The sequence below is a fragment of the Danio rerio genome, chromosome 9 (genome assembly GCF_049306965.1).
Source record: "Danio rerio strain Tuebingen ecotype United States chromosome 9, GRCz12tu, whole genome shotgun sequence".
NCBI classification, from domain to species: domain Eukaryota; kingdom Metazoa; phylum Chordata; class Actinopteri; order Cypriniformes; family Danionidae; genus Danio; species Danio rerio.
The window spans coordinates 25,775,736-25,791,615 of NC_133184.1; the positions used below are offsets into that span (position 1 = coordinate 25,775,736).

General features: G+C 37.6%; 1 protein-coding gene and 1 long non-coding RNA gene across 8 annotated transcripts in view; one reads left to right on the forward strand and one right to left on the reverse strand.

Annotated features, from left to right (window-relative positions):
* Positions 1 to 707: 707 nt before the first annotated feature.
* On the reverse strand, positions 708 to 7,937 carry LOC141376129 (uncharacterized). Of its 2 annotated transcripts, none has more exons than XR_012385366.1 (4): positions 7,448 to 7,937; positions 6,616 to 6,795; positions 6,216 to 6,350; positions 708 to 2,568 (listed from the first exon to the last, which is right to left on the reverse strand). It is a non-coding gene; the product is annotated as an uncharacterized lncRNA (long non-coding RNA). The 2 variants fall into 2 exon arrangements; XR_012385365.1 differs by having other exon boundaries at positions 6,616 to 6,784; positions 7,448 to 7,906.
* The window catches only part of hecw2a (HECT, C2 and WW domain containing E3 ubiquitin protein ligase 2a), a 36,784-nt gene continuing 23,230 nt past the window's right edge, over positions 2,327 to 15,880 (forward strand). For 2 of the 6 annotated variants that reach the window (XM_073912715.1, XM_073912718.1), the window contains exons 1-11: positions 2,327 to 2,670; positions 6,642 to 6,752; positions 7,187 to 7,941; positions 9,354 to 9,461; positions 9,716 to 9,810; positions 11,635 to 11,704; positions 11,837 to 12,006; positions 12,118 to 12,260; positions 12,823 to 12,923; positions 13,015 to 13,781; positions 15,558 to 15,879. In XM_073912715.1, the coding sequence (XP_073768816.1) occupies positions 7,635 to 7,941; positions 9,354 to 9,461; positions 9,716 to 9,810; positions 11,635 to 11,704; positions 11,837 to 12,006; positions 12,118 to 12,260; positions 12,823 to 12,923; positions 13,015 to 13,781; positions 15,558 to 15,879 (2,083 nt within the window). In that variant the 5' untranslated portion in view covers positions 2,327 to 2,670; positions 6,642 to 6,752; positions 7,187 to 7,634. The remainder of the gene's footprint in view (positions 2,671 to 6,641; positions 6,753 to 7,186; positions 7,942 to 9,353; positions 9,462 to 9,715; positions 9,811 to 11,634; positions 11,705 to 11,836; positions 12,007 to 12,117; positions 12,261 to 12,822; positions 12,924 to 13,014; positions 13,782 to 15,557; position 15,880) is intronic. The other 4 variants (XM_073912716.1, XM_073912719.1, XM_021478948.3 and 1 more) reach the window with 2 other exon arrangements.

The following is a 15,880-nucleotide window of genomic DNA, read 5'->3' on the forward strand; positions in this document are numbered from 1 at the left end:
CCTAAATTTATATGTATAGAAAAATATTAAATACAAATTTAAAAAAGAGGAAATCATATGAAGCAAATCAAATGAAAAATTTAGTTGAAATTTTGTAGATTGTAATTGTTTTTCAATATTTTGCTTGAATTTGATTGTATTATCTTTCAATTTCTAAATATGTTTGGTGACTAAAATATTATTTTAATAAATATATATTTTTAACCTGTTTTGTTTAAATGCACCAAAATCCATTGCCTATATTCACTGAGAAATGGATAAATATATTCATTTTTTAAAATGGGGTGTACTCAGTTATGCTGAGCACTAAATTAGCTTGAAAACCTCAAACCTCAGCCAGGATGTTCTTTTTAAAATGTGCGCTGTCGCTTTAATATGAGTGCTGTGTATGCAGTGCCTAGATACAATCCTTCAAACATATTGTCTGTGTAATTCCTGCTAATTAGTCACATTTAATAATATTTAGCATTTTTACGTCAGGCTAACAGATGGATGTCAGCCCTGCTGAGATTTGGCCGCTGCAGCTGCCAAACACCATTTGACTGGGTTTAGACCGAGACACTTTTTTCCCCATCTCATCTGAGAAAACCGAAAGCTGTGAAGTCAAAACAGGGTCTTCTAATATCTGATGCGCTGTTAAAATTGCTTCACACAACGGTCCACCCAGCTCCATTCATTCATGCATGAATCATTTGGCCCATAGAGCTCATTTATAATCAGCGGTATTTACTCTCAGGACAGAATGAAAGTGAACACACTTGTCTGAAGTGATATCCAGTCTACGAGCATTCAGAAGAAACCACACCATATGAATACAAATGCTGTCCTCAGACTATAGCACAGGCTGTAAGTCACGTACAGTCACATTACACACACGATTCTTCTACAATATAGGATGGAAATGACTTATTTCATTTTCAAACATGACAGAACATATTTTCAGGGTTTTGCTCAGCGTGTAACAATATAAACACCTTTAACCTCTTTTTACCTTAATATAAAAAAGTTAGTTACGTGTTCTTTGATCAATTTCTTATATTTTTATATATTTTTTTTAGCTTGACAGTTTTAAAAGAATGAGCATGATATTCTTCTAACATTTGTTGAACAAAAAAGTACAGTTTATGAGTCTTCATGTGAACTGATAAATATATTCATTGTTAAATTTGTAATACTTTTACAATCCTAATAAAGAAAATGATCAAGGAAATGAATCTTTAGGTTGTTCATCCAAGTATGCTTTTGTTGAATCTGTTAATTCAACGACAACTTCACATTGAAACACTTGATCTTATACTCATGAAATCAAGTCTTCTTGAAACCACTTAATCACACGATTATAACTGGAACAACAAGGAATGCATAATAAAGCAGCAATTATTGACAAATTAAAATAATAAAATGTAAAACTGCAATATAAAATACAAATAACCAAATGTTCCAATGTCTTTTTGTCCACTGTTCATATACCCAGTCTAAAGTTTGTAACGTGGTTCTTAGCTGGCTGGTTTGATTCATGGCTTTCAACACTTTTTCCAGAACACTTTTAAAGTTCCTTATGTAAAAAAACACTACTGTGAAATTGTGTGTGCATAAACTTTGTAACGACATTGTGTGTGACTCATCAAAAGGCTTGAATTAACTCCACAAAAAATACATCAAATAATCATTGGGAAATTTTGTGCAGTTTTGACCCATTTAATTGCCTATTATACAAAATTATGTGATGCCTTATGCAGCTTTACAGGAAAAAACAACAACAACATTTAAGTATTTAAAGGAAAGATTCTGGTTTTAGTGTCAAATTTTGTTAAAATATGCTGTGAAAATTACCTTATAGACATATTTTTTTATAATATATAAAATCTAAATTAGCAATTTGTGAGACAAATGTGGGAAAATTAATGTTTTGAGACAATGTACTGTATAAGACATTATATTTTACATAAACTAGTCTTAAATTATATTTTTGTTTCAAAACAAATTTGGAAAAGACATGGAAAACCCCATCTGTTGTGTTTAAATTGGGGTAAATTAATTAGTTAAACGCTTTAATGTGGCATTTAAATTTGTCCATATTGTAGGAATTGGGGTTGAGAGCTCAGCATTTTTAAACTAAAGTAACATCACTTAACAAAGTGTTCTTCTCCCATGTATGTCTGCATCATCGACCCTCACAGATGTGATGTGAAGTCGTTTGTAGGCTTCAGGCTGTTCTCTCTCTCAGTGAAAGAGCTGTTCGTGTGCAGGACAGATGTTTTCCCCATCAGTCGCCACCCTCACACTCCCTCCAGCGCTTATAACCGCTTTATAAGCACCGCTGCCTGCATGCGCTGCGGGGACTGACATGAAGACGGACCCAGCCGGGTGGTCACGTCCACAGGGAAACCGATCGCCGTTTTCTGCGTGAATCCTGAGCGGTGTTTCAGATCAGATCAGGTATTCAGCGGCACCAGACCACAAACATCCAGGATGTTGGTATAGCTCATCTGTGAACCTGTGCAGAAGAGGACTGGTCCCTCGGTCGTGATTTCAGCCACGGATGAAGAGGCCCTGAATGGACCGCTGCTGAGGAATGAGCAATAAAAACGGCATTACTAACGCGCGTTAATCGCCTCTGCGCCGCGGATTTGGTCGGCGATTCCACGAGCACATCACGTTGATGCGCAGGTACGCGGTTACACAATGTACTGTGTTTTGATGCATGCTGCATGTGTGCGGTGTTTTAACACCAAACATGTTTATGATTCAGCAGTTTTATTTGAGCCAATTACCGCATTTCCAGTTTGACTTTGGGAGACGCACTTTTTAGGTGCAGGATATTAGCGGGGCTGACTCAGAGCTTTAGAAACACACATGAGGGGTTTGCGATAATGCAGCACTGCTGATCATCTGTAGATCATGATGTATGAATACATGACGAAGGGAATTCCCTGCGTTATGCGATAGCGCTGCATGCGTGTCGTGAGAAGCGCAGTCACGCTCTGTGAAGTGTGTGTGTGCGCGCGCTGGGCTTCACCTGCACATTAAAATAAACGTTCGTGTGATGAATCTGCTGGATCGCGCCCAGTAGCAGAGAGAGAGAGAGAAAGAGAGGCGCCCGAGCTCATGTGACGTAATACACGCTTCTGCTGAGTAATAAAAAATACATCACGCATCATTTATTCATTTCGCCTATTTTTAAATTAGCTCATTATTTTCGTCAAATAAATGCATCTATAAATAACTGTTTGTTATATCTGCTTGTGGAAGTCACTGCAGATGAATAGGCTTAACATGCAAATATGCATCCCTATAATTTCCCAGTTGATGGATAACATTAGGAATGTCAAGCATTTTTCAGTAGCCTATTACAAGTTTTCTAAAATGTTATATTTAAATATATGATAATTTGCACTAGCACACTGAACACTTTTTTACTCCATAATTCAGGAAAAGTATATAGGCATAGGCTACTCATTTACTAAAGTTTGTTACATGCTGCAGAAGTAAAAATGTATAGCGCAAAAGAAGAAGCAGTGTACAAATAAATGAATAAATACATGAATAGGACCTAAACTGGCTGAAAGTTGCTGCATAATTGGCAAACTGATTTTGATATCCTTATTAGTGATGCTGCAGTACTCATTCTGTATTCATAATGCTGCATCACATTTTCATTTAGCTGGGAGATGGGTGAGATGTGAGGGGAAGTAGTGGGCAGAGGGGTTGTCTGCCTGTCAGATGAGGCAGAGGTTATGAGGAAACCCCTCCTATAGTCAAAAGACAAGTATTAATATAGAGCTTTATGCCATGCAGATTGTGTCAAAGCTATTTGAAATGGATGAATAAGAAAAGGATAAAACGTGAAATAACAATATTTCCGTTTGTAAACGTTCAGCATATGCAGTTAGCAGTGTTAGTTCATTGACGTATCTATAATTATGTTTTGCAAGAAAATACTTGGTAATAAATCCAACTTATTGATATTCTTTGAATATTTGTAAAGATTTGTTTGCAAATAGGTATTCTCTTGATAATAAAATATTACATATAATGTACAAATATAAAATATTTTGTTTGAAAGTGTTAATCAGTCTTTTAACAGTAAATTGGGACTTTAATTGGGAAAGCAGACTTCAAATTGGTAATGAATGAGACCTTAAATTTGGCAAGATATGAGACTAAAAAGTCTGTTGGTAGAACAGTCATATGCAGTTGTGTGTGTGTGCTTTCTGAATGTGTTTGTTATATAGAGGGGAAGTGTAATGCTGTGCCATGCTCTGTGCCAGCTCCCCAAGGTGCCCGTTATGTCAAGAAGCAAAGACTGCAGTAACCTCCGCTAGTCTACAGAGGGGTTCCTGTAGCGATAGCAAACACTGCATTTATGCCTAGGTGAACAGACCTCATTTACTATTTAATGGACTGTAAGATCAGGTGTCATCCGCATGCAAACACTGCAGAAACTCTCTGTGCTGACATCACCTCCTGTAACGCACTCATACACACGTGCACGCTCACTCAGGCATTTTCTGACATGCAATACACTGCTTGTCATTTTGCAATGTGAGACTTCTTATTTCAAATATTGCAAATAGTCAAATTGCACATACAGAACAGATATGTATCAGTAACTGGAGTACATATGTGGGGTACTGAAAATAATGAAAAGTTTAAATTAGATGTTAGTGAGCCTGGAAATAGTTGATTTGATATGAAGTTTAGGGGTGACAGAGTGACTCAGTGGTTAGCACTGTCACCTCACAGCAAGAAGGTCTCTGGATCGAGTCTCATCTGGGTCAGTTGGCATTTCTGTGTGGAGTTTGCATGTTCTCCCCGTCTTCAAGTGGGTTACCTCCGGGTGCTCCGGTTTCCTCCACAGTCTAAAGACATGCACTATAGGTGAATTGGGTAAACAAAATTGGCCGTAGTGTATGTGTGTAAATGAGTGTGCATGAATGTTTCCCAGTACTGGGTTGCAGCTGGAAGGGCATCCACTGTGTAAAATATATGCTGGATAAGTTAGTGTTTTATTCTGCTATGGCCACCCCTGATGAATAAAAGGGACTAAACCCAAGGAAAATGAATAAATGATATTGGAGTTTAACTGTGGATTGTTTAACCGGCACACATATATGATTTATTTTGTAGCAGAATATAATTTGATGAATTAGAATCACCTCTCATCATGGTTTTCTTGAGGTGCTGGAAGAAAGTAAATAAACAGTTCCTTTGCTTTAGAAAAAAAATATTAACTTCAATTCCTCTTTAGATCTGCTTTTTAAGGGATTATTGGGTGTGTTTTTAACCACAGTGCAATGTGGTGGATTGAAACAGCTTTTTGGGCCCAAAAGTTGCACACAAAACTGAGACCAGTGTCGCTTTGATTCTAAGTGAATTGATTCTTATAAAACATTTTTTTTTTAGTGAACGTACACCGCTCCGATGCAATGCAATGTGAATATGAATTATTGAATTTGTATGTACAGTTGAAGTCAGAATTATTAGCCCCTTTGAATTATTAGCGCCCCTGTTTATTTTTCCCCAATTTATGTTTAATGGAGGGAATAGTTTTAAAAACCTATTTCTAATAACTGATTTATTTCATCTTTGCCATGATGACAGTAAATAATATTTTACTTGATATTTTTCAAGACACTTATATACAGCTTAAAGTGACATTTAAAGGCTTCACTAGGTTAATTTGGTTAACTAGGCAGGTTAGGGTAATTAGGCAAAGTATTGTATAACGGTGGTTTGTTCTGTAGATTATCGAAAAAAAAATTTAGCTTAAAGGGGCTAATAATTTTGCCCCTATAACTGCTTTCATTCTAGCCGAAATAAAACAAATACGACTTTCTCCAGAAGAAAAAATATTATCAGACATTCTGTGAAAATTTCCTGAATCTGTTAAAAATAATTTGGGAAATATTTAAAAGAAAAAAAAAAAGTCTAAAGGGGGCTAATAATTCTGACTTCAACTGTATGTATAATGTGTGTGACATGACTTGAAATATAAACAGCAACTGTTAGTTTACATACATACAAATACACAGTTCAGTTCAAAAGTAGAAGCTGGCTCTTATAATTTTTTTTATAAAACCATTAGTTCAAAACACTCACAAATTTGTGACGGTTGCTGTTTTACTTTTGATATTTTTAATGAATATTTGGTTTGAATTATGTTATTATTCATGTTAATTGTAAGTTAAAGTAATGAAATCTTCCATCAATACCTAGTGTGTGGTGAGCGTTGCCCTTTGGCTGCCGTCACATCATCCAGTTGGATGCTGCACACTGGTGGTGGTGTGGAGAGACCCTCCTCAAGATTGTGAAGCGCTTTGGGTGTATGGCCATACACGATAAATGTGCTGTGTAAATACACATTACATTACAAAATTACTAAACCTGCAACACAAACAACTATGAAATAAAACATTCATTTTCTTGTCGGCTTAGTCCCTTTATTAATCCGGGGTTGCCACAGAGGAATTACCAGCCAACTTATCCAGCAAGTTTTTACACATCGGATACTCTTCCAGCCGCAACCCATATCTGGGAAACATCCACACACACATTCACACACACACACACACACACTCATACATTACGGACAATTTAGCCAACCTAATTTACCTGTACTGCATGTCTTTGGACTCTAGGGGAAACCGGAGCATCCAGAGAAAACCCATGAATCGCAGGGAGAACATGCAAACTCCACACAGAAACACCAACTAAGCCGAGGCTCGGACCAGCGATCTTCTTGCTGTGAGGTGACAGCACTACCCTATGCCACTGCTTCACCCTGAAATAAAACTATTTAAATGAATTAGTCCTGATGAAAATGTCTATAAAATGAATAAAGCTGACATAAAATGACATTTTTTAAACAGTGTAGTGTCTAAATTTAAAATAACGGTGGGAATGAGTCACTGAATTTGTTGGAGCTGCTGTCAGGAAAACATCTGACAGACTCAAAGCAATTTATCATTCTTTTTGGGGATGTTATCTCAAAAAGAATCAAGTATGTGTACTTACAGTACAAACATGACTGTTTATAACAATCTGTGTAAGAATGTAATTCTTTCTCTTAGCTAACATTTGCCTTTCTCTTCCTATCCAATGCCCTGCCCCCTCCTTATTTTCATACTCCTTATCATTTCCCATATCCTTTTTCTGCTCCATACTCTTATTTATCATTCTAAAGATCGGTAGAGCTGACATATTTGAACATTTGTCTTCTTCAATGTTCATGGACAGATTTGTTGACGATCTTCAATTAGGAGCCAAGAAGGATTGTATTTGCTAGCTGGAACCCAGTGGCCAATCAATGGGATAAAACTGAGCTCTTTTAGACTCATTAAAGATTAATTAAATACCTTATTCTCAAATCGTTAAGGTCAATAGCCATTATCATAGCCAAGTGCTCTATCAGACGATAGGCCAGAAGAGTTTCTGTCTCCTTCACCTGTGTGTGCAGACAGTTAGAGTTCAGGTCTGATCCAGGATTCAAGTCAGGGTTCTCCGCCATTCTGGCTTTTTCCTCAAAGCCAGTCATTATTCCATAGAGTCGCCCCCACACCGCTGCCACCATTCGCCCATCTCTCGCCACAGCAGTCCTCCCGTCCAGGCCCCGCTCCGGCCCGGCGTCCGGCATGGCGCCTCAGGGGCGGGATCACCTGGCCACACGGGAGTCTGCAGGCCGAAGACGCAGCCCGAATGTGCGGCACACGCTAAGCCCGGAAAACCTGCGAAGCCTGGCGGAGCGCGGTGGAGCTGAGCAAGCGGGAGTAGGACTGCTCAGAGCCAATAGCGACACAGACCTGGTCAGTTCTCAAGGGCGATCCTCACTCACAGCCTCCACTCTAGAGTTTACACTGTGCCGCGGACAGAACCTCGTCATCTCATGGGACATCAAGGAGGAGGTGGACGCCACTGACTGGATCGGCCTGTACCACATAGGTAAAAGAGTTGGTGCTGTAAACCAAAGTCAGGATGTAGTATATTTGATTTTCACATCTTGCTAGGCTTGTAAATCAGTAAATTTCTAATATATAAATGTTATATAAATGTTGTTCTTTGGCAAACTACTAATGATAAATTTGAACTAACTATGCTGTCATTTACATCAAATTAAATTAAAAAATCTCAAATAAAATAAAAATCACAAAAAAGTGTATTTAGACTAGATATTTATGCTAATTTTATTTAAAACAACATAATACCAATGTTTTAACTTCAGAAGAGTCGAGAAATTTTCAGCTCTACAAAGGAAAACATCTATTTTAAACAAAAAAAAACAAAAAAACATGACAATCCTACTTAATGTATATTTAAAAATATTTTATATAAATGAAAAATAAAAATATAACATTTTCATTTTAACCCGTATGATACATTATAAATCAAATACATTCAGATAATTTTAAGTGGTTAAATTCTTCTTAACAAAGCCATTCATCATGAGAAGGCCCTGACATAAAATTGGTGTAATACAAAGTTTAGAATTTCCTGACACAAGTACAGGCTACAACAGAGACATAATACAGTACGAGTCGAGTTTTAAATTAAAAGCAGCAGGACTGTACCAGACATGCTGTTAGACATGTTTACTAGAAGATGCCTTCATCCTCTGTGCCCTTCAGTCCTCCTCCTTAAACAGTAAGATCACAATTCTCCCTGTCATGTAAAAATATGAGCCTGGAGCAAAGCGATACATCTGGGCACAAAGCCACTAACCACTGCCTTGAAGGCCAGCAGAACTTCTGTACCTGTGCAAGGGTCTTATCTCTCTAGTGGCTCCATGTTTTGACGACTAAGCAGACATTCAGTAATGGCTTTAATGTAATCTGGCCCACATTTGTTCATTAGTAGATGACTAATGTTGTGCGATGTTATTTGCAGAGCCACTGCAGATTTGTTATACATACTGTTGTAAAATTTGTCACTGTTATGTGGTGGTGCAATTATTTATTGAGTCTTTTCAACTTGATTCTTGTGCTGCAGATTAACCACCAAAGTTCCATTAATCTTAATGATGAAAAAAATAATTTCATTACATTTTACAGTAAAATACTTGTAAATGTGCAGTTTTGGAAGTTAAAAAAAGCAAGCAGATTTATAGTTTATAGTTACATCATTTCAGTTTCACATGTTGCTATGTTGATGTTCTGTATGACTCTGTGCACTTTATATTGTACAGTACTTAAGTCAGATAGGTTACTTGTGGTTATTTTGATTAACAGTGTTTTTTATTTTCCACCTGTTATAAAAAGGTTTTGCACCATTGTAAAGTGTACTGGCAACAACAGTTGATGTGTTACTATACATTTGACAGATTTCTAACAGTGTTAATGCAATGTGCTTTTTATCAGATGAAACCTGTCCATCAAATGTGTGGGACTGTAAGAACCGTGGGGTAAACGGCACACAGTGTGGTCAGATCGTCTGGAGATTAGAGGTCGGACCATACTTTCTTGAATGTGAGTAACTGCAGCCTTCCAGTTTTATGTTATGAAATACTTAATGGAGCAGAAGGTTAGACAACAGTAGAGATCCTGACTTATGCTATAACATTCAGTTGTTTTATAATCTTGGCGCTAAGATTCATTGTGAAAGTTGAAGATTCTAAAAATGCTTATTTTTTTAATGTTACTGTATATTCAATATAGTGCTGACTATACAGATATGCTGAGCAGATGAGTAATGCTGACACTTATCTGGTTCTCTCTTCTAGCTGAGACAAGAATCTGCTTTAAATACTACCATGGAGTAAGTGGAGCATTGAGAGCCACGACTCCCTGCATCACAGTCAAGAACCCCAGAGCCTCGGTCAGTCTCTCTCTCTCTCTCTCTCTCTCTGTGTGTGTGTCCACCGCAGACATTACTCTTGTCTCTACAGACAGCCTTACAGCTCACAAAAACACACTGTGTGCTTAAGTGCTTGACTTCACAATGCAGTTTTGTGGAAAACAGTTGTTAGGCCAATCAAACACTTATTATAAAGCAGGTAATTAAACACTTTGGCAAACTGTATTTTAAGGTGTTTTTGTGAGTTAAAGTACACATTTAAGTACTGAGTAGCATAAAGGAACTGCATGGACTTACTATATGGTTAGGGTTATGATGAGATTTTTAGTTGTAATTATGCGTAGCTTATTGTTATTAAAATAGTAAGTACATAAGCGTAACAATGACACTTAAATGAAGTGTTGCCAACATTTCTGACCCATTCATAAAATTGCAATAGGAATGTCTGGTATTAACATTAATATGGAAAATTAACATAATAGACTGCACACCAGTGTTCAAAATGTTTAGGTCATTCATTCATTCATTCATTCATTCATTCATTCATTCATTCATTCATTCATTCATTTATTCATTCACTATTCAGTCTCATTTGACTAATTATTCTCTACCTGTTCACAATTTCTGTGCAATATTTATGTGTTTGCTGCAATAAGGGATGAGGAGTGTTAAATGGCTATTTGACTGCAGCCTTATGTTTTGAATAGGCTGGAGATTTGTCATGTCATTGGATGGATGTTTTCACATAGGAGATCTCTTCTGGTCCTGGGCACCTGCTGTCCGTAGAGTTACAGCTCTATGCATGCCTGAGTTATAACAACTTCCTGTTTTATGGCGAATTGTCAAAATTTTAGAGGCTGCCATGGACACAGTCTTGGACGAAAACTCTAGATCTTCGCAATTTAACATCGCCAAGGCCTTTACATGACAAACCCCAATTTTGGTGTTGATCGGATAAAATAAAATGCCTGGAAATGGCCAAAAATTGTGGAGGTTTTTTTTGGCATAGAAAGTTAAAAATATCCTACTTCCTGTTGGCTTTGAGATTTTTAGTAGGTTTTGGCATGTTTGATGTGTGCCCAATTTTTGTGCGTGTGCGTGAATTGTAGCTCGGGGGCCAGTTCGTCAAAAATGCATAGGTGGCGCTTTCGAGTCATTTTTGCCACGCCCACTTCCGAAACCTATAACACATGTAAATTTTCACCACTTCTGAAATACCATATGTGCTCGATCCCTAATTAAGGAACATGTCACGTTGTTTAAGTAAGGGGTTAATTCAGCTAGTTGTGTCAGAATAAAGCCTGACAGGCTTATCAGCAATGTGAAACAGAGGGCTATTTAATAAGCCTGAAGGACTTTATTCTGGGAAAACAAGCTGCTGAATGTACAGTATCCCAATTTTTACATGGCTACTTGCCACAAAACTAAACAGTTAGACACAAAATATTTATCTGAGCTGTAATCATTTGCTAGCTTTTTAATTAACTGTAAAACTTGCAGAAAGAAAAACATAGCTTGCAGAAAGTTAAACTAGCTTAACAGCATACACTAGCCTACTTCATGTTGATATTCAGTCACAAAATGGTGCTGGATAGTCTAGAACAATGTGTGTTTTATATATATATATATATATATATATATATATATATATATATATATATATATATATATATGGCAGCGCAGTGGCTCTGTGGTTAGGGCATCCGCTGTGTAAAACATTTGCTGGATAAGTTGGCGGTTTATTCTACTGTAGGGACCGCTGATGAATGAAGGGACTTACCTGAAGGAAAATGATTGCATGAATGAATACATATAAATTACCACTCACAAAAATAAATGTTCTAGGTTGATGGCCAAGGAGAAGGACAACAAGCTTCAGACAGTAGTCGAAAACTGGTTAGCTTTACGCTATCAGGTAAATTTTACATGTGTAAGAGATAAAAATGATTTATGCTCTTCAAATAACTCTCAATGACTTCTACTAATATTATCCTACTCCACCGATTTATTTGAGCTATTTTTTTTACTAGATTGTTGTTTGTTTTAGATATTCGAGCTGTTGGGCTGAAGAAGGGGATGTTTTTTAACCCAGACCCTTATCTGAAGATGAGCATTCATCCAGGCAAAAGAAGCTGCTTTCCGACCTTTTCCCATCACGGCCAAGAGAGGCGATCCGGCATTACAACTAACACCACTAATCCTGTTTGGCATGGAGAGGTGACACACACATAATGACACTTACAGCATACACTTACTCTCTTATTCAGATAGTACAAATCGACTGAACTGATGAGATAAATATGCTTCTCTCATTATTTTTCCTTGCAGAAACATACTTTTGTGGCTCTTATGACAGACGTATTAGTGATTGAGGTTAAAGACAAGTTTGCTAAAAGTCGACCCATTATTAAACGCTTCTTGGGTCAGCTGAATATTCCTGTGCAGCTGCTGCTGGAGAGACATTCGACAGGGTGAGCGTGACACAAAACATACGATTTATGCAAACAGACATGATCCTTATCCTTCCTTCATGATTCATTTTCCATGCAACATAAACACAGATATTAGAAGATCAGTAATATACTACCCTTAAGACGTTATGGGTTAGCAAGCTATTTTTTGAAAGAATTATTCATTTTATTCTGTAAAAATGCATAAAACGGATTAAAGTAAATGCAAAATCATTGAATCATGAAAGATATATGACTTTTTCAGATAAATAATCCCTATTGCATTGCCACAAAACTCCTAATAGCTCATCATTTTCAACAGTGATAGTAATAAATGTTTCTTTGGCATCAAAAAAGACTGAAAAGTATCAAAACAATACATTTCAGTTTTGCCCAATTGTAAAATATATTCATATAAAAAAATTTTTTATTATAATAATTTTTCTCAAAAATCTCAATGTATTCTTTTTTAAATAAACACAGACTTGGTCAACATAAAAAAAAAAAAAAAATTCTTAGAAAAAATGACAAAAATGATTGAACAGTGTTATGTGTGTAAATGTGTGTGTTTTAATGGCTACAGGAACCAGTCACTCAGCTTCTCCCTATGTCGTCGTTTGCCCACTGATCATGTGAGTGGTCAAATGCACTTTAAAGTGGACGTCACGTCTATGGGCCCAGATGGTAAGCTCACATACATTTGTGCTCTTACTCAATGGCACTAATAACTACTGTTTTCCATTTATTTTAAGTTAACTCACCTCACCTCTCACAGATGTGTCTCCCGAGACAATTCTGGGGGCAGCAGCCCTCAACGGAGCTCCTGGAACCCCTTCAGATGACGAAGAGCTGCCTCATCCTCTACCCATCTCATCAGCAGGCCCTTCCCCAACAGCCTCCCTGGGGTCCAACAGAAATGGGGAGGGGAGCAGTATTCCCTCCCCCGACACAGAGATCTATGGTGGCACCCTGGACGACGAGGCCCCTTCTTCTCCAGACCTGCTCCAGGGGTCTTTCAGCGAGCAGCTTGATGCCATCGAGGCTCCTAAGGGCCCAGGTGACAGACCTCTAGGAGCAGCTTCTCCAAAACTCCGCTCCAGCTTTCCCACACATACGCGACTCAGTGCCATGCTGCACATCGACTCAGATGAAGATGAGGACAGATCTGCTGCTACAGAGGCCACGTTGTCAACATTTAACGGCATTCCAAGGTCTTATCAAACACCCCCAAAAGCAGCAGCAAGAGGAGCTGTGTTTGATGGAGGCGTAGAGGAACCTTCAGAAGAGGCTGGGCTGGAGTCTGAAGTAGAAACTCTGAATGCAGGAGAAGAGGTGCCTCCTGAGCCAGAGGTCGTGCCCAGTTCAGTCGCTCCCGAGGTGGAAACCGCCAGTCTGATGGAGAGGCAGGAGGAACAGGGCCGGGAGGTGGAGGTAGAGGAGGAGGAGGAAGAGGGCCTGGCGCGCAGTGAAGAGTTGGCAACCGAAGTTGATATCTCCTCAATGGCATCTGACTGCTGCCCGGGGCCTGCATCAGCATCTCAGGTCAGAAGCAGATTTACTGAAGGGAAAATGTTTAATCCAAGGGACTTTTTAATTCGAAATATAAGAGTTTTCAAAGCCTTCTGCAAATGCACCCACTTCAAATTTTATCACTTGATTAAATGGCCATTATCAGTGGTTATTAGCTGATAGATATGGGCCAATAGAGGCCTTTTGCGCCTACTGGTTGGCTCAGAAGGCTGTTATCATACATCCACATAGTTAATAAGCTATACTAATAGAGAAGACTCCAGATCTGTTTTTACATTACTGTGGCTGTTGGGTTTAGGGTTGGGGTCGGGGTTATTAAAATACTATTAATGGGAAATTTAATACATAATATAAATAATTCTCATTAACTTCCGGCCACAGCCGGATGTGATCTATAGTTGATTATTCTTGTGGATGGATGATAACAGCCTTCTGAGCCTACCAGTGGGTGCAGAAGGCCCCTACTGGCCCATACACTGCAAAATGCTTTTTTTACTTAGATTGTGTGTATTGTTTCAAGTCCATATATCTAAAAATTCTTAAATCAAGAAGAGTTTTTCAGTCAAGCAAAACACAATGTCTTGTTTTAAGAAATAATATGCCAAAATGAAGTGTTTTTCCTTCAAACAAGCTAAATAATCTGCCTATGGGGTAAGCAAAATAATCTTATGTCAAAAGGAAAAACAAGATTATTTTGCTTACCCCATTGGCAGATTATTTTGCTTGTTTTAATGAAAAAATCACTTAATATTGGCATATTATTTCTTAAAACAAGACTATGTTTTATTTACCTAGAAATGCTTCTTGATATAAGAATTTTTAGATATTTCGAATAGAAACAAGACAAAAAATCAAAGTAAGAAAAGCATTTTTGCAATGTATCTATCAGCTGATAATGCCCATTCAATCGAGTGACAACATTTGAATCAGCTGGCAAATGTCAACATCTTTTACAGATGTGGTTGAGTATTATTGATTTAGTACAAATCATAGTGTTGTAGTAACTAAAACACTTAACATGTAATTGAATAATTACATACAATTATTACATAACAAATTTAGAAATGTTGGCAGCTAACTGAAATAATCTAACTTTATTTTTTTTTATAAAACTGGTTTCACCACACACATGTTCTCTTTGCATTGATGTTAAGTCAAAATGTATAATAATTTGGACTAATGTCTAGTGTGTTACAATTTATTTAAAAAATAACATATTTTCTTGATAATATTAATTAACAATTTACATTAAATAACATAAAGATTAAATAACATAAGGATTAAATAATGAGTTGCTCAGCATACTTTCTCATAAAAAGTCAAAAATATCTGATATAATGATTTGACAGCACCACATGGTTTTCATCTTTTTAATTTACTCAATATATCAAACATCAGAAATGAAAAGTTATGTAAGTAGAAACAAAAATGACAGTCGGATGGATTGACAGACAGACAGGCAGGCAGGCAGGCAGACAGATAGACTGATAGACAGATAGATAGATAGATAGATAGATAGATAGATAGATAGATAGATAGATAGATAGATAGATAGATAGATAGATAGATAGACAGACAGACAGACAGACAGACAGACAGACAGACAGACAGACAGACAATGATAGATAGATAGATAGATAGATAGAAAGAAAGAAAGAAAGAAAGAAAGAAAGAAAGAAAGAAAGAAAGAAAGAAAGAAAGAAAGAAAGAAAGAAAGAAAGAAAGAAAGAAAGAAAGAAAGAAAGAAAGAAAGAAGGTAATCTGTCTTTGTGAACTTGGTCTTCACAGGAGGCCGAGCAGGGGGCAGAGGCAGCCATTGACCCAGGGGGAGAAGATCTCTCAGACGATCCACCTACCACTTACGAGGTTGCAGAGACTGCTGAAGAAACACATCTAACTAATGAGCCGGAGAGAGAGGCTCCAAAACCAGAGCCCCCCACCAACGAGGAAGAGGAATGTGAAGATGTGACTGAGGATACCATGTCCAGAAGATGGAGCCTGGAGGCCACAGCAGGAGTGTCACAGGAGGATGAAGATGAGTTGATACCATCCGGAGATGGGGAATCTGTGGACTCTGAGACTTTTGTTACGGAGACAGAGTCAGAATTAGG